This window comes from Mauremys reevesii, linkage group 14, assembly GCF_016161935.1.
Source record: "Mauremys reevesii isolate NIE-2019 linkage group 14, ASM1616193v1, whole genome shotgun sequence".
In the NCBI taxonomy this organism is placed as follows: Eukaryota; Metazoa; Chordata; order Testudines; family Geoemydidae; genus Mauremys; species Mauremys reevesii.
In genome coordinates, this window is record NC_052636.1 from 14,969,346 (window position 1) to 14,986,927 (window position 17,582).

The following is a 17,582-nucleotide window of genomic DNA, read 5'->3' on the forward strand; positions in this document are numbered from 1 at the left end:
CGCCCGGCGCGCGTGACGCACGCGCGCGGGCGCGTCTCCAAAGCGAGGCTGCGGCAGGGGCGGGGCCGCCCTCACAGACACGCGCACCAACCGCCGCCGGTCGCGCGCGTGCGCCCCTCCGCGTGAGGCGGCCCCGCCCCGCGCCGCCAGGACCACGTGACGGGGAACGGCCTCACTGCGGGGCTCGGGTCACGTGACGTATCCCCCCCCGCCCCCACAAAATGGTGATTCCCGCCTCCTGGGGTGCGGGAGACCGCGACGTCACCGCCCCCAGCCTGGTGACGTCACCGCCTCGCCTGGTGCTGCCGTCGTCACACTATGATGTCACCCCAGGGACAGATGATGTCACCGCCTGCCCCTGTGATGTCAGCACCTGGGCCTGTGATGTCACCGCCGGGCCTGTGATGTCAGCATTGAGCCCTGTGATGTCACCGCCGGGCCTGTGATGTCAGCATTGAGCCCTGTGATGTCACTGTGCCTCACTCTTGTGTCACCCCCAGGCCCTGTGGTGTCACTACCTGGCCCTGTGATGTCACTGCCTGCCCTGTGACGTCAGCATTGAGCCCTGTGATGTCACTGCCGGGCCTGTGATGTCAGCATTGAGCCCTGTGATGTCACTGTGCCTCACTCTTGTGTCACCCCCCCAGCCCTTTGATGTCACTACCTGGCCCTGTGATGTCACTGTGTCCGGTGCTGCCATTCTGTCACACTGCAAGGCCATTGCACCGGCAGATGTCGCCGTACGGCCCTGTGATGTCATAACGTCAGGGCATTGAGCTAGTCCTCCGCCCCCGGTAGCCCCACGCGGCCCCCACTGCCCCCCATGATGCCATCATAATGACATTATGGCGCAGTGTGAGGCCATAGTGTCACCATGACCTCATTAGGCTCCTCGGTGACAACACACCCTTACATCTTCTGCCATGATGTCACCACACGCAGCAGCAACGTCATTGCACCCTTCTGACCAAGGACAGCCCCCAGCAGGACATCAATCGGCTGTGATGTCACCGCGCTATGCTGTGAGGTCATGGCCTCAGCCCACGGCATCATTGTGTGCCCTATGATGTCATCGGGGACCAACGTGACTTCCCATGATGCACCAGTGACTTGGCATGTCACACAAGGATGTCACAGCCTGAAGCTACGATGTCACTCTGTCGGGTTATGATGTCATCATCGTACATCCGGGCACCGTGATGACCACGTGCTTCACCGTGATGCTGCGGCCTCGCCTGCGGGCTCATGACATCACAGCTCCACATTCACCTCTCCCCGCAGCAGCCCCCACTCCCCTCTCAGAGCCAGGGAGAGAACCCAGGAATCCTGGCTCCCAGCCCCCCCTGCTCTAACCACCAGCCCCCACTCCCCTCCCAGAGCCAGGGAGAGAACCCAGGAGTCCTGGCTCCCAGCCCCCACTCCCCTCCCAGAGCCAGGGAGAGAACCCAGGAGTCCTGGTTCCCAGCCCCCCTGATCCAACCCACCAGCCCCCTAGAAAATAAAACACAGGCACAAAATATAACCCGTTTTTTACTGGGTGATTGGGGGGGGGGGTCAGTGGGGGCAGCTCCAGAAAACAGGGGGTTAATAATTTAGGGGTCACTGGGGGGGTATTGGAGCTGGGACGTGGGGGGCGACAGAGAAAAGATGGGGGTCAGGGTGCTGTGGGGGGCTCTCTTTCCCCTGCCCCCCCCCCCACGATCCGGGTTTTGGGGGGAGGCCGGATGCTCCGATCCCCGCTAGGCCGAGGCTCCGTTGGAGTCGGGGTCCCCCTCGCGTTCCCGGCATCTGACGAAGGTGCCCTTGACCGACCCCTCCACTGCGGCTTTGAGCTGCGGGGGGGGGGGGCAGAGACAGCACATCAGGGACACCCCTGCCCCCAAATCTCTGAGCCCCCCCCATTTGATCCACAACCCCCACCTGCTGCCCCCCGCCTCCTTCCTCAACTTCCCTGAACCCCAAAGCTCTCCCTCTGACCCCTACATCCTCCCTGACCCCGGATCCCCCAGGATCTCCCCACACGCCCCCTCTGATGTCACTGTGACCCCCATGTCTTCCCTGACACCCCCCCGATCCCCAGCATGACCCCATGAGCTCCTGCCCCGCCCCACGACTCCTCTGATCTGCTTGACACCCCATCCCACGCCCCCCCCCCACCGCCCATCTGCCCCCCACCCTACCTCTCGGAGGCTCACCACCCCGACCAGCCGGCCCACGTTGGTGACATAGGCGGTCCGCAGGCCCAGCAGGTTGAAAAGGTCGTAGCACTGCGGGGGACGGGGACGGGGGCAGAGAAACGGGGGGGGGGCAGACGTCAAACCAAGGGGGGCAGATATTGGGAGCAGATCAGAATCAGGGTTGGGGCGCCGGGGCCGGGACATAGCCATGGGGGGCACCCAGGAGTGTGGGGGGGGGCATTAGCTGGACTGGGGGGGGGGGCAGGACGTGGGCCATAATGCTATGCAAATGAGCCCCATCCCATGGCAGCCGCTAATTGAGGCGCAAAGGTCTTGTTCCTACAATGCATATGCAAATGTGTGCAAATCCAGGATGCAAATGAGCAGGCTGGGCTAATTGCATATTAAAATTCATCTGCAACTCCTCCCATGCTAATTCTATATGCAAATTACCCTACCAGCCCCTCTGCCCCTAATTGCACATGCAAATTGATGTGCCAACGCCTCTCACTCTAATTGCCCATGCAAATTTACCCAAATCCCCTCCCACCTTAATTACATATGCAAATCTCTATCAACACATATAAGGAATTACCCCCCAAGTGAATGCAAATGAGCTGCTGGCAGATTTGCAGACGTCATTTTACCTAATTGCTCTGCCCCGAGTGTGCTACCGATGCCAACAGTGGCCCTATTTGCATATGCAAATTCATGCCAATCAGAGGTCTGCTCAAGCCCACCCAGCCAGGCCAGAGGTGGCACCCAGACTCGGGTCCAGGCGGGTTTGGGCTGCAGATTCCCGAGTCCCAGAATCCCTTGCGCCACCTCCGGCCGCGCGGTGGCTGCAAAGCATTCTGGGAAAAGACTCCCCTGCAGCCGCCTCCCAGCATCCTTTGCACCCGCCGCCGGCAGGCAAAGCATGCTGGGAAGGCAGAGCGGAGGGCGAGGGAGCCCGAGGCAGCCGGCGGCACCCACCTGGTAGAGGGTCTCCTTCTCCAGCAGGCGGTAGGGGGCCGGGTCGATGGGCAGCTCCTCCAGCCGGACCGGCTCCTGCAGCTGCTGGCACTCCCAGTCCTCCACCTGCAGCCGGAGCAAAGCATCCTGGGAAAGATCCGCCCTGCTCTGGCCCCCTCCCAGAATCCTCGGCGCCAACCCCCGCCCAGCAGCCGGCGCAAAGCACCCTGGGAAATATCCACCCTGCTCTGGCCCCCTCCCAGAATCCTCGGCGCCAGCTCCTGCCAAACAGCCGGCACAAAGCACCCTGGGAAATATCCGCCCTGCTCTGGCCCCCTCCCAGAATCCTCGGCACCAACCCCCGCCAAGCAGCCGGCGCAAAGCAGCCTGGGAAATATCCACCCTGCTCTGGCCCCCTCCCAGAACCCTCGGCGCCAGCCCCCCGCCAAGCAGCCGGCGCAAAGCATCCTGGGAAATATCCGCCCTGCTCTGGCCCCCTCCCAGAATCCTCAGCGCGAGTCCCCGCCCAGCAGCCGGCGCAAAGCACCCTGGGAAATATCCACCCTGCTCTGGCCCCCTCCCAGAATCCTCGGCGCCAGCCCCTGCCAAGCAGCCAGCGCAAAGCACCCTGGGAAATATCCACCCTGCTCTGGCCCCCTCCCAGAATCCTCAGCGCCAGCCCCTGCCAAGCAGCCGGCGCAAAGCATCCTGGGAAATATCCGCCCTGCCCTGGCCCCCTCCCAGAATCCTCAGCGCCAGCCCCCGCCCAGCAGCCGGCGCAAAGCACCCTGGGAAATATCCACCCTGCTCTGGCCCCCTCTCTGGGGTCCCTCCCAGAATCCTCGGCGCCAGCCCCGGCCAAGCAGCCGGCGCAAAGCACCCTGGGAAATATCCACCCTGCTCTGGCCCCCTCCCAGAATCCTCAGCGCCAGCCCCTGCCAAGCAGCCGGCGCAAAGCACCCTGGGAAATATCCACCCTGCTCTGGCCCCCTCCCAGAATCCTCAGCGCCAGCCCCTGCCAAGCAGCCGGCGCAAAGCACCCTGGGAAATATCCACCCTGCCCTGGCCCCCTCCCTGGGGTCCCTCCCAGAATCCTCGGCGCCAGCCCCGGCCAAGCACCCTGGGAACACCCCAACAAGTATATGATATGGGAAGCTGGGGGGCAGCCTGAACCCCAATAGGCTGGGGGACCCCCAAGTCTGACCCTTGATAGTCAGGGGTCACCACCCCCCATATGGGGGAGCTTGGAGACACCCCCTGGCCCCTTCAATCGCCCTGCAGACTGGGGGATGGCTGGGGGGGGTCATGGCCCCCCCACCCGGGTACCGGGGGGGTCCCCACGGACACGCGGCCCTGCCCCCGACATACCAAGTGACGCACGTCCTTCATCTTGACAGACAGCTGGGTGCCTCGCTCCTGGGGGGGGGGTAGAGATCAGCTCCCGCAGCATCACCATTGGGGGGGTCCCCCAGCCCCCCCGCCACAATTCACAGGCCTCCCCTTTCCTGACCCCCACTCCCAGCCACAGGCACCCACCAATGGGTCCCCCTGCTCCCCTCCAGCCCCCCATCAATGCATCCTCCCAAACAGGGGCCCCCCTCCCTGCCCCTGTCCCCAGCCCTCCTCCACCCCGGCACCTCCTCCTTCGATGTCTCCCCGTCGCCCGGCTCAGCAGAAACCTTCAGTGCTTCTGGGAAAGAGAGAGAGACACGGGGTGGGGGCAGGTCAGATTGCGCCCCCCCCCCGCCAGCCTCTGACTCTCCCCCGCCATCCCAGACCGTCCACCCCCGACTCCATGTGTCCCCCGCCCCGTAACGCCCCCGTCCTGCTCACCTGGCTTCTCCTCTGGGGTCCCCGAAGCGCCGTCTGCACCCAGCAGCTGCAAGGGAAACAGTCACTGAGTCAACCCCCGGCCCCTCGCCCGGCGCTGAGACGCGCCCACCTCTGGGGCGGGGCGGACGGTTACCCAGGGACCCCTCGCCCGGCGCTGAGATGCAGCCACCTCTGGGGCGGGGCGGCCGGTTACCCAGGGACCCCTCACCCGGCGCTGAGATGCAGCCACCTCTGGGCGGGCGGCCGGTGACCCGGGGACCCCTCGCCCGGCGCTAAGATGCGGCCACCTCTGGGGCGGGCGGCCGGTTACCAGGACCCCTCGCCCGGCGCTGAGATGCGCCCACCTCTGGGGCAGGGCAGCTGGTTACCCGGGGACCCCTCGCCCGGCGCTGAGATGCGGCCACCTCTGGGCCGGGGTGGCCGGTTACCCGGGGACCCCTCGCCTGGCGCTGAGATGCAGCCACCTCTGGGGCGGGGCGGCCGGTTACCCCGGGACCCCTCGCCCGGCGCTGAGATGCGCCCACCTCTGGGGCGGGGCGGCCGGTTACACGGAGACCCCTCGCCCGGCGCTGAGATGCAGCCACCTCTGGGGCGGGGCGGCCGGTTACCCAGGGACCCCTCGCCCGGCGCTGAGATGCGCCCACCTCTGGGGCGGGGCGGCCGGTTACCCGGGGACCCCTCGCCCGGCGCTGAGATGCGCCCACCTCTGGGGCGGGGCGGCCGGTTACCCGGGGACCCCTCGCCCGGTGCTGAGATGCAGCCACCTCTGGGGCGGGGCGGCCGGTTACCCAGGGACCCCTCGCCCGGCGCTGAGATGCAGCCACCTCTGGGGCGGGGCGGCCGGTTACCCGGGGACCCCTCGCCCGGCGCTGAGATGCGCCCACCTCTGGGGCGGGGCGGCCGGTTACCCAGGGACCCCTCGCCCGGCGCTGAGATGCGGCCACCTCTGGGGCGGGGCGGCCGGTTACCCAGGGACCCCTCGCCCGGCGCTGAGACACGGCCACCTCTGGGGCGGGGCGGCCGGTTACCCAGGGACCCCTCGCCCGGCGCTGAGATGCGCCCAGCTCTGGGGCGGGCGGCAGAGGAGACTCACGGGCTCTGTGGGGCTGTTCTCCTCGGACTGACGGAGCAGATACTGGAATCGCTTTTCCGTGCTCAGTTGCTCCGACAGCAGCTTGGCGAGATGCTTCCTCCGGATGGAGCCCAGCAAGATCCTGGACTCTGCAAACAAGACGGGGGGGTTAATGGGGCAGGGGCCCGTCCCCTCTGGGGGGCGCTGGCTCCCCCCCGGCCGCAGGGCGGGGACTGGCTGCCTGGGGGGGGCTCGGGGGGGCCACACTGACCTTGGGAGTCCACCAGGGGGAACTGTTTGAGGCTGGAGGCCTTCAGCAGCCCCCGCACGTCCTTGAACCTGCAGCCCCGGGGCAGGTATTTGAGGTCCCTGACCATGAAATCCTCCGCGTAGATGTCGTGGGCCCTGGGGTGAGACGGGGGGGGGGGGGAGGGTTAAAGCCGGGGAGAGAACCCAGGAGTCCTGGCTCCCAGCCCCCTGCTCCAACCACCAGCCCCACTCCTCCCAGAGCCGGGGAGAGAACCCAGGTGTCCTGGCTCCCAGCCCCCCCTGCTCCAACCACCAGCCCCCACTCCCCTCCCAGAGCCGGGGAGAGAACCCAGGAGTCCTGGCTCCCAGCCCCCCCTGCTCCAACCACCAGCCCCCACTCCCCTCCCAGAGCCGGGGAGAGAACCCAGGAGTCCTGGCTCCCAGCCCCCTGCTCTAACCACCAGCCCCACTCCTCCCTGAGCCGGGAGAGAACCCAGGAGTCCTGGCTCCCAGCCCCCCCTGCTCTACCCACCAGCCCCCACTCCCCTCCCTCAGCCGGGGAGCCCCCAGGCAGCCTGGCTCCGCCCCCCGGCCCGGCGGGACCCCGGCGTCCGGGCGCACCCGCTCTGCCCCACGCCCAGCTTGGGCAGGTAGGGCAGCTGCTTGGCGATGATGATGCCGTCGAAGAAGGAGGCCTGGAGCCGCTGGCTCAGCCCGTTGGCCACCAGCACCGCGATGAGCACGGGCAGCACGTGGGACATCTGCCCCGTCAGCTCGAAGACCAGCAGCGCCGTGGAGAGCGTGTGGGTCACCGCGCCCGAGTAGGCCGCCGCGCCTGGGGGGAGGGGAGGAGGTGAGCCCCAGCTCCTGCCCCCGAACCCCCAAACACCCCCAGTCCTGACTGGCTTCGTAGGGAGCAGTTCCACAGCGTCGCCCGGGGACTCCGTGACAACTGGTGGCAGCGGTGGGATAATCCGGCCCAGTCGGGGTCCCTCCGGGAAACCGTGGGGAGCCGAGAGCCCCCAGGCCCGGTTCGTCACACCCCCGCCGAGCCCCCCCGCCCCCAATCACCGCCAGTCCTGACTGGCTTCGTAGGGAGCAGTTCCAGAGCGTCGCCCGGGGACTCCGTGATAACTGGTGGCAGAGGTGGGATAATCCGGCCCAGTCGGGGTCCCTCCGGGAAACCGTGGGGAGCTGAGAGCCCCCAGGCCCGGTTCGTCACACCCCCGCCGAGCCCCCCCCGGGCTCCCCCGCAGTGGCTCATACCGGCCAGGGCGTAGGCCGCGGGGCCGATGGCGATGTGGGTCCCGTCGGAGACGATCCCCTCGGGGAAAACCTTGGCCATGATCTCCCCATAGAGCCGTCCGAGCCCCGCGCCTGTGGGCAGAGAGCCCCCCACCTCGGGTTACACGGAGACCCTGGCCAGAACCCCCCCACCTCCCCCGGCCAGACCCCCCGAGCCCATCCCGGGATATGGCCAGGGGCTGGGAGCCAGGACTCCTGGGTTCTCTCCCCGGCTCTGGGAGGGCAGTGGGGGCTGGTGGGTTAGAGCAGGGGAGGCTGGGAGCCAGGACTCCTGGGTTCTCTCCCTGGCTCCGGGAGGGGAGTGGGGGCTGGTGGTCAGAGCAGGGGGGGCTGGGAGCCCGGACGCCTGGGTTCTCTCCCCGGCTCTGGGAGGGCAGTGGGGCTGGTGGTTGGAGCAGGGGCTGGGAGCCAGGACTCCTGGGTTCTCCCCGGCTCTGGGAGGAGTGGGGCTGGGGGTTAGAGCAGGGGGCTGGGAGCCAGGACTCCTGGGTTCTCTCCCGGCTCTGGGAGGAGTGGGGCTGGTGGGTTAGAGCAGGGGGACCTGGGAGCCAGGACTCCTGGGTTCTCTCCCCGGCTCTGGGAGGGGAGTGGGGGCGGGGGGGTCAGAGCAGGGGGGGCTGGGAGCCAGGACTCCTGGGTTCTCTCCCCGGCTCTGGGAGGGCAGGGGGGGCCGGGGGGGTGGAGCTGGGGGGGCGGGGCGCCAGGACTCCTGGGTTCTCTCCCCGGCTCTGGGAGGGCAGTGGGGGCTGGTGGGTTGGAGCGGGGGGGGCCGGGAGCCCGGACGCCTGGGTTCTCACCGTAGACGAAGACGGGCAGGAAGTAGCCGGCGGGGACGACCATGGTGGTGGCGAGGAGCAGCATGAAGAACTGGGGAGGAGGGACGAGCGAATGAAACAGCCCCCCCCTCTCCGGCCCCCCCTCACCCCTCCCGACAGCTGCCCCCCCCGGGGTCCCCCCCACCTTGGCGAGCAGGAAGACGCTGAGCATCTCGAGGGAGGAGAGCCGGGGGTGGGTCCACTGGAGCCAGGGGTCGCCGTAGGAGGGGTGGGGGGGCTGGCGGGAGGCATTCAGCCCCCCCAGCTCCGCCCGCCCCCAGGTGCAGTTGTTGAAGAAAGTCTCCAGAAGCTCCTTCATGGTCAGCTGGGGGGGAGACAGCGGGGGGGTGAGACGGGGGAGAGGGGGGTCCCGGCCGGGGGCAGGGGAGGAGGGGTCCCGGCCGGGGGCAGGGGAGGGGGGTACTCACCCGCGCCCCCAGGTACTGCCCCAGCCCGTGGGGAAGGTGACGCTCGCCAGCACCAGGAGACCAGGCCCGCGTGGAGGATTTTGCTGCGGGGAGAAAATGGGGAGATGGTCACTGAAGGGGGTGAAGGGGGAGCAAGGGCAGATGGGGGCTCTGGGGGCCTGAGCCAGCGGGAGCCGGGGGTGGGGGTCCGTAAGGGCCGATTAGGGAGCCGGGGGCAGAGGGCTCTGGGTTTCAGGAGGCTGGTACATGGGGGCGGGATCTGGGGAACCCAGGGGCCAGGGCGCCCCTGCTGCCAGGGCAGGGGTCCCGGAGGGGTGAGGCCGGGCTGCCGGCTCTGGGCCCCAGCGGAGGGCTCCGGGAGGCCCGGGGGCAGGGTTTGGGGGCCCGGGGCAGGAGCTGGGGCAGGGTTTGGGGGCCGGGGGCAGGAGCTGGGGCAGGGTTTGGGGCCCGGGCAGGAGCTGGGGAGGATTTGGGGGCCCCGGGGCAGGAGCTGGGGAGGATTTGGGGCCCGGGGCAGGAGCTGGGGAGGATTTGGGGGCCCGGGGCAGGAGCTGGGGAGGGTTTGGGGCACCCAGGGGCAGGAGCTGGGGCAGGGTTTGGGGGCCCGGGGCAGGAGCTGGGGAGGGTTTGGGGGGCCCCGGGGCAGGGTTTGGGGCCCGGGAGGGCCCCGGGGTCACTCACTTGCTGCCCAGCAGGCGCCGGGGCAGGGGCCGGTTCTGCAGGAGCAGCAGGAGGTTGCGGTGGCAGAAGAGGTAGACGCAGCAGAGAGCCCCACACAGCACCCTGGGGGGACAGGTCAGCACGAACCCAGGCGTCCGGGCCCCGCCCCCACCCAGCACACCCCCTCCCAGAGCCGGGAGCGAACCCAGGAGTCCTGGCTCCCAGCCCCCCTGCTCCAACCCACCAGCCCCCCCACCCCACCCAGAGCCGGGGAGGGCACCCAGGAGTCCAGGCTCCCAGCCCGCCCAGCTCTAACCACCAGCCCCCCCTCCCAGAGCCGGGAGAGAGAACCCAGGAGTCCTGGCTCCCAGCCCCCCTGCTCCAACCCACCAGCCCCCACTCCCCTCCCAGAGCCGGGGAGAGAACCCAGGAGTCCTGGCTCCCAGCCCCCCCTGCTCTAACCACCAGCCCCCACTCCCCTCCCAGAGCCAGGGAGAGAACCCAGGAGTCCTGGCTCCCAGCCCCGCCCCCGCCTATCCCTGCTCCCTGGGCTGGGGCGGAGCCTGGCCAGGCAGGGGCGGAGCCAGCAGCAGGGGGCGGAGCCTGGCCGGCTGGAGGCGGAGCCAGCAGCAGGGGGCGGAGCCTGGCCAGGCCGGGGCGGAGCCAGCAGCAGGGGGCGGAGCCTGGCCAGGCGGGGGCGGAGCCAGCGGGCGGGGGATCCCGGGGTCCCCCCACTCACCCCAGCAGGGCGAACGAGAGCAGCTCGGGCAGGTCGAAGGGGAACTCGACGCGCCAGCTGGTGCTGAAGAGAACGGCCACCGTCTCTGGGGGGGCACCGGGGGGGCGGTTAGTCTGGGGGGGCCGGGTCCCCCCGTCTTCCTGCCCGGCCCTCAGCCCCCAAAGGCCTGGGATCCGGGCCCCCTGCCCTCGTCCCCCATTTCCCCAGCCCCCCCACAGCCCCAGAGCTCCCCCACTGCCCCTCCCCTGCACCCCATTTCCCCAGCCCCCCCACCCTCTGCCCCCAGCTCTGCCCCCCGCGGCCCCGCCCCCCCACCCTCTGCCCCCAGCTCTGCCCCCCGCCCCCCGCGGCTCCGGCCCCCAACCCCTCTGCCCCCAGCTCTGCCCCCCGTCCCCGCGGCCCCGCCCCAGCCCTCTGCCCCAGCTCTGCCCCCGCCCCGCTGCCCTGTACCGCTCTCCCCGTGGAGCAGGGGCAGCAGGCGGAAGGTGAGGGCGGCGCAGGTGGCGGAGAAGAAGCCGCGCCAATAATCCCGCAGCGCGAAGTGGGTCCCGGTCGCCTCCACGGAGAACAGCACCCCTGGGGGGCAGGGGGGGTCAGCCGGGAACCGGGCCCCCCCCGGCCCCTGCCCACAGCCCTCCCCGAGCGTCCACCTCGGGTCCCCCCGGCCTCCCTCTCCTGAGCCCCCCACGTGCTCCCCGCTGACCTCCCCGTGCCCCCGGGTCGCCCTGCACCCCCAGACCTGCCCCCGGGTCCCCCTGCACCCCCAGACCTGCCCCCGGGTCCCCAGGTCCCCTGCACCCCCAGACCCGCCCCCGGGTCCCCTGCACCCCAGACCTGCCCCGGGTCCCCAGGTCCCCTGCACCCCAGACCTGCCCCGGGTCCCCTGCACCCCAGACCTGCCCCCGGGTCCCCAGGTCCCCTGCACCCCAGACCTGCCCCGGGTCCCCTGCACCCCAGACCTGCCCCCGGGGCCCCGCGTCCCCCTGCACCCCCAGACCTGCCCCCGGGTCCCCCCACACCCCCAGACCTGCCCCCGGGTCCCCGGGTCCCCCTGCACCCCCAGACCTGCCCCCGGGTCCCCTGCACCCCAGACCTGCCCCGGGTCACCCCTGCACCCCAGACCTGCCCCGGGTCCCCTGCACCCCAGACTGCGCCACGTGCCCCGGGTCCCCCTGCACCCCCAGACCTGCCCCCGGGTCCCCCTGCACCCCCAGACCTGCCCCCGGGTCCCCGGGTCCCCTGCACCCCAGACCTGCCCCGGGTCCCCTGCACCCCAGACCTGCCCCGGGTCCCCGGGTCCCCTGCACCCCCAGACCTGCCCCGGGTCCCCTGCACCCCAGACCTGCCCCGGGTCCCCAGGTCCCCTGCACCCCAGACCTGCCCCGGGTCCCCCGCACCCCAGACCTGCCCCGGGTCCCCGGGTCCCCTGCACCCCAGACCTGCCCCGGGTCCCCCCGCACCCCAGACCTGCCCCGGGTCCCCTGCACCCCAGACCTGCCCCGTGCCCCCAGGTCCCCTATGCACCCCAGACCTGCCCCGGGTCACCCCTGCACCCCAGACCTGCCCCGGGTCACCCCTGCACCCCAGATCTGCCCCTGGGTCCCCTGCACCCCAGACCTGCCCCGTGCCCCAGGTCCCCTATGCACCCCAGACCTGCCCCGGGTCCCCTGCACCCCAGACCTGCCCCGTCCCCTGGGTCCCCTGCACCCCAGACCTGCCCCGGGTCACCCCTGCACCCCAGACCTGCCCCAGGCCCCAATCCCCATCTCCTCCCAGTCATCTCTGGGAGAACGGCACCCGGGCAGCGTGGGGCACTGGGGTCAGCTGGGAACCAGCCCCCGACCCCTTTCCCCCAGTGCCCCCGACCTGTCTCCCTCCCACCCCCCTTCTCTGCCCCTCCCCCCAGCCCCGCGAGCGCTTTGGGGTCACTCACCCCCCACGGGGGCCACGAAGCAGCAGGCCACCCCCACGGCTGCCCCGGCCACCAACATCTCGTACTTGCGGGCCGAGTTCTGGGGGGCAGAGACGGGGGTGAGAGGTGGGGGGGTTGGGGCAGTTTGGGGGCTGGGGGAGAGGCCGGGGGAGGGGCGGGGGGGGCGGGGATACCCCCGGACTCACCTCCTTGGTCCCGGCGACTCGAACCATCACGCGGCCCAGCTGGGTGGCCAGGATCGTGGCCATGTGCACGAAGGGGCCCTGGGGAGAGAGACGGGGTCACCGCAGCCCCCCGATCCCCGGTCCCCGATCCCCAACTCACCCAGATCCCACCTCCCAGATCCCCCCAACTCACCCAGATTCCCCCCGATCCCCCCGGTCCCCAGCCCCCCAATCCCCCCAACACACCCAGATCCCCCCAGTCCCCAGCCCCCCCGATCCCCCCAACAAACCCAGATCCCACCTCCCAGATCCCCCCAACTCACCCAGATTCCCCGATCCCCGGTCCCCAGCCTCCCGATCCCCAACACACCCAGATCCCCCAGTCCCCAGCCCCGATCCCCCAACAAACCCAGATCCCCCGATCCCCCGGTCCCCAGCCCCCGATCCCCCAACACACCCAGCCCCAGATCCCCCAACACACCCAGATCCCCTGATCCCCCCGATCCCCCCAGTCCCCAGCCCCCACCTCCCCGATCCCCCCAATCCCCCCGGACCCAAGCCTCCCGATCCCCCCAACACACCCAGCCCCCACCTCCCAGATTCCCCCCAATCCCCCCGGTCCCCAGCCTCCCGATCCCCCCAACACACCCAGCCCCCACCTCCAAAATCCCCCCAATCCCCCGGACCCCAGCCCCGATGCCCCGATCCCCGACACACCCAGATCCCGACCCCTAAACCCCACCCCAGAGACCCCAGCCCCCAAAATACTCCAGCCCCTAACCCCCAGGGCCCCCCCCACTCACCACTTTGCCCAGGAAGATGGTGCTGCCGGCCCCCAGGGTGCAGATCACCCCGACCAGCTTGGCCAGGCCGGTTCGCAGGGTGAAGAATTCGCTCAGCACGACCCCCCGGAGCGTCACCTTCAGCTCGGGGATCCCGGAGCCTGGGGGGGGACGTGTCAGAGCCCCCCACGGCCGGGGATCAGGGACCCCGTGTTCATCCCCACACACACGGCCCCAGGGACCCCACGTTCCCAGCCCCCCATGGCCCGGGGTTCGGGGACCCCATGTTCACCCCCCCCACGGCCCCAGGGACCCCACATTCCCAGCCCCCCATGGCTCAGGGATGGGGGACCCCACGTTCAGCCCCCCCCATGGCCCTGGGAATCGGGGACCCTGTGTTCACCCTCCCGACACACGGCCCCAGGGACCCCATGTTCCCAGCCCCCCACGGCTCGGGATTGGGGACCCCACATTCACCCCCCCATGGCCCTGGGGATCGGGGACCCCGTGTTCCCAGCCCCCAAGGCCCTGGGGGTCGGGGACTCCACGTTCACCCCCCCCACGGCCCCGGGGATGGGGGACCCCCCGATCGCAGCCCCCCAAACCCCCCTCCCCCGGGATCCCGGGGCTAGGGCGGGGTAGGGGGGCCCGGGCCCGACCTGCTGCCTGCGGCGAGATGTATTTGGCGACTGCGGCGGAGACCATCATGAGCCCGGTGTGGTAGAGGACCCAGGAGAAATACTGCAGGGCCCGGTAGCCCTCCAGCGCGTCGTAGACCCACAGGTTGGCTGGGGGGCGAGAGGGGGGGTCAGGGCCGGGATCCGCCTGGGGGGCTCTATGGAGGACTGGGGATCGGGGCGGGGGGGGCGACTGGGGAGGGTCAAATGGGGGGGTCAGCGTCTCAGAGGGGCCCCCCCATCCTGCTAGCGACTCCCACGGCTCTGGGACCCGGGGGGGGGGGCTGGGGATCGGGGGGGGCACCTCGCTGGAACTTGGAGATGACGACGTCGAGGCCGAAGCTGATGGTCGCCATGGAGATGCCCAGGAGGAAGAGGAAGATCCAGTCCTCGCCCAGCTTCAGGATCTGGGAGCGGACGGACAGACCCAGCGCTGCAAGAGAGACGGACGGAGGGTGCCCCTCAATCCCGACCCGCAGCCCCCCCCCGAGCTCCGCCGCTGCCCCTCACTCCCGACCCGCAGCCCCCCCAGCCCTGCCGGTGCCCCTCACTCCCGACCCGCAGCCCCCCCGGCTCCACCGCCGCCCCTCACTCCCGACCTGCAGCCCCCCCGAGCTCCGCCGCTGCCCCTCACTCCCGACCTGCAGCCCCCCCAGCCCTGCCGGTGCCCCTCACTCCCGACCCGCAGCCCCCGACCTGCCGGCGCCCCTCACTCCCGACCGCAGCCCCCAGCCCTGCCGGTGCCCCTCACTCCCGACCGCAGCCCCGGCTCCACCGCCGCCCCTCACTCCCGACCAGCAGCCCCCCCAGCTCTGGCGGGGCCCCGCCCTCCCGACCCGCCGCCCCCAGCTCTGCCGGTGCCCCTCACTCCCGACCAGCAGCCCCCCCCCACCTGCCAGTGCCCCGCACGCCCGACCGGCAGCCCCCGACCTGCCGGTGCCTCACTCCCGACCTGCAGCCCCCAGCTCTGCCGGTGCCCCTCACTCCCGACCCAGCCCCCAACCTGCCAGTGCCCTCACTCCCGACCTGCAGCCCCCCCAGCTCTGCCGGTGCCCCTCACTCCCGACCCACAGCCCACTTGCTGCGGGATCCCCTCCCTGTCCCTGTTCCCCCCAGTCATGTCCAGGTGCGGAAAATCCTTGAGGCAGCTGCTGCCCTTGACCCCGGGGCCGATCCGTGTTTGTGTCACACGCTCCTGTGTGATAAGAGGACCGGGGGGGGGGGGCGACCCAAACCCCGACCGGCCCCAGCCTGAATCCCAGGCCCGGCGGGCGTCTGTGTGAGCCTGTCCGTGAACACGCAGCCCTGTTTATACCCCAAACACAGACTGTAACAATGTGATTCCCTCCCGGCCCCAGCCCTGCCGGTGCCCCTCACTCCCGACCCGCAGCCCCTGCCAGCCCAGCCCTGCCAGTGCCCCTCAGTCCCAACCCGCAGCCCCCGCCCCCCCCAGCTCTGCCGGTGCCCCTCACTCCCGACCCGCAGCCCCCCCAGCTCTGCCGGTGCCCCTCACTCCCGCCCCGCAGCCCCAGCCAGCCCAGCCCTGCCGGTGCCCCTCACTCCTGACCCGCAGACCCTGCCAGCCCAGCCCTGCCGGTGCCCCTCACTCCCGACCCGCAGCCCCTGCCAGCCCAGCCCTGCCAGTGCCCCTCAGTCCCAACCCGCAGCCCCCGCCCCCCCGAGCTCTGCCGGTGCCCCTCACTCCCGACCCAGCCCCTGCCCCCCAGCACTGCCGGTGCCCCTCACTCCTGCCCCGCAGCCCCTGCCCCCCAGCACAGCCGGTGCCCCGCACACCCGCCCTGCAGCCCCTGCCCCCACCCCAGCCCTGCCGGTGCCCCTCACTCCCGACCCGCAGCCCCTGCCAGCCCAGCCCTGGCCTCCCCCGAGCCCTGCAGGTGCCCCTCACTCCCGACCCGCAGCCCCCTCTTAGCCCAGCCCTGCCCCCCCAGCCCTGCCGGTGCCCCTCACTCCTGACCCGCAGCCCCTGCCAGCCCAGCCCTGCCGGTGCCCCTCACTCCCGACCCGCAGCCCCTGCCAGCCCAGCTCTGCCGGTGCCCCTCACTCCCGACCCGCAGACTCTGCCAGCCCAGCCCTGCCGGTGCCCCTCACTCCCGACCCGCAGCCCCTGCCAGCCCAGCCCTGCCGGTGCCCCTCACTCCCGACCCGCAGCCCCTGCCAGCCCAGCCCTGCCGGTGCCCCTCACTCCTGACCCGCAGACCCTGCCAGCCCAGCCCTGCCGGTGCCCCTCACTTCCGACCCGCAGCCCCTGCCAGCCCAGCCCTGCCGGTGCCCCTCACTCCCGACCCGCAGCCCCTGCCAGCCCAGCCCTGGCCTCCCCCGAGCCCTGCCGGTGCCCCTCACTCCCGACCCGCAGCCCCTGCCAGCCCAGCCCTGCCGGTGCCCCTCACTCCTGACCCGCAGCCCCTGCCCCCCCCAGCCCTGCTGGTGCCCCTCACTCCCGACCCGCAGCCCCCTTACGTTTCAGCGCCTGTATCACCCTTTGCACAGCCTTGCGCCCCCTCGGCCGCCGGTCCCTGCAGAACAGCTTCTGGTAGGTCTCCCCGAGCAGCTCACTGTCCAGGTGCTGCCCCTGGGACCCCGGCCCCCCAACCCCCTCCTTGGGCTCCCCCTTCCTTGAGCTGCACAGCCCCATGGCCCTGCCTGGCTCCACTGGCTGGCCCCCACCCCCTCTCCCCGGGGTTTATAGCCCCATCAGCCCTGCCCCACCCTGGGGGGAGCGGAACCAGCTGCCTGGAGCCAGGGACACCGGTCTGGGCCGGGCGAAGACAGGTGGGGGCAGGGGCAGGCAGAAAGAGAGAGTGTGGGGAGATTAGAGGGTGGGTGTGGGGAGAGACAGGTAGAGAGATGGGGGGTGCAGGGGGAGAGAGAGAGGCAGGGCTGGGGGTGGAGGGGGATAGATAGATAGAGGGGGTGGCTGGGGATAGATAGATAGATAGAGGGGGTGGATGGGGATAGATAGATAGATAGAGGGGGTGGATGGGGATAGATAGATAGATAGATAGAGCTGGTGGAGTGGGAGAGATAGAAAGATAGATAGAGTGGGTGCATGGTGATAGATAGATAGATAGAGGGGTGGGTGGGGATAGATAGATAGATAGAGGGGTAGATGGGGATAGATAGATAGATAGATAGATAGATAGAGGGGTGGATGGGGGTAGATAGATAGAGGGTGGATGGGGATAGATAGATAGATAGATAGATAGATAGAGGGGTGGAGGGGATAGATAGATAGATAGAGGGGTGGATGGGGGTAGATAGATAGATAGATAGATAGAGGGGGTGGATGGGGGTAGATAGATAGATAGATAGATAGAGGGGGTGGATGGGGGTAGATAGATAGATAGATAGAGGGGGTGGATGGGGGTAGATAGATAGATAGATAGAGGGGGTGGATGGGGGTAGATAGATAGATAGATAGAGGGGGTGGATGGGGGTAGATAGATAGATAGATAGAGGGGGGGGACGGGGACGGATAGATGTGGGGGGGGCGATGCGTGGCAGACACCTGTGTCTAGGGACGTGCAGTGTCCCTGGAGCCATGAGGGTCCCAGGGTGAGGTAAGATCTTTTCCTGGACCAAGGTCTGTTGGCCTGGGGACGGACAGACAGACAGAGGCAGATTCTCTGCCAAGGCCAGCGGCTCCGATCTGGCCCCAGGGCTGGGCACTGGCCGGCTCTGCTCCCAGTTACAGGCTGGTGCCTGGGCTTTGCAAAGCTTCAGGGCGTCCCCCTCCCCAGTCCCACCCTGCTGTTGTGACAACAAACCCAGGGGAA

The 17,582-nt window shown here is 69.9% G+C and overlaps 1 protein-coding gene across 1 annotated transcript; it reads right to left on the reverse strand.

Moving 5' to 3' along the window:
- Positions 1–1,553: 1,553 nt before the first annotated feature.
- Positions 1,554–16,441, reverse strand: LOC120381522 (chloride channel protein ClC-Kb-like). The gene is given in 23 exon segments (XM_039499700.1): positions 1,554–1,832; positions 2,181–2,267; positions 3,153–3,278; positions 4,500–4,547; positions 4,769–4,821; positions 4,965–5,010; positions 6,058–6,185; positions 6,308–6,441; positions 6,907–7,120; positions 7,552–7,662; positions 8,388–8,457; positions 8,551–8,596; positions 8,598–8,730; positions 8,834–8,916; positions 9,515–9,616; positions 10,233–10,317; positions 10,683–10,808; positions 12,166–12,244; positions 12,351–12,428; positions 13,133–13,272; positions 13,771–13,899; positions 14,093–14,221; positions 16,267–16,441. Coding segments are annotated over 23 exon segments (2,415 nt in total). The 3' UTR covers positions 1,554–1,739.
- Positions 16,442–17,582: the final 1,141 nt, after the last annotated feature.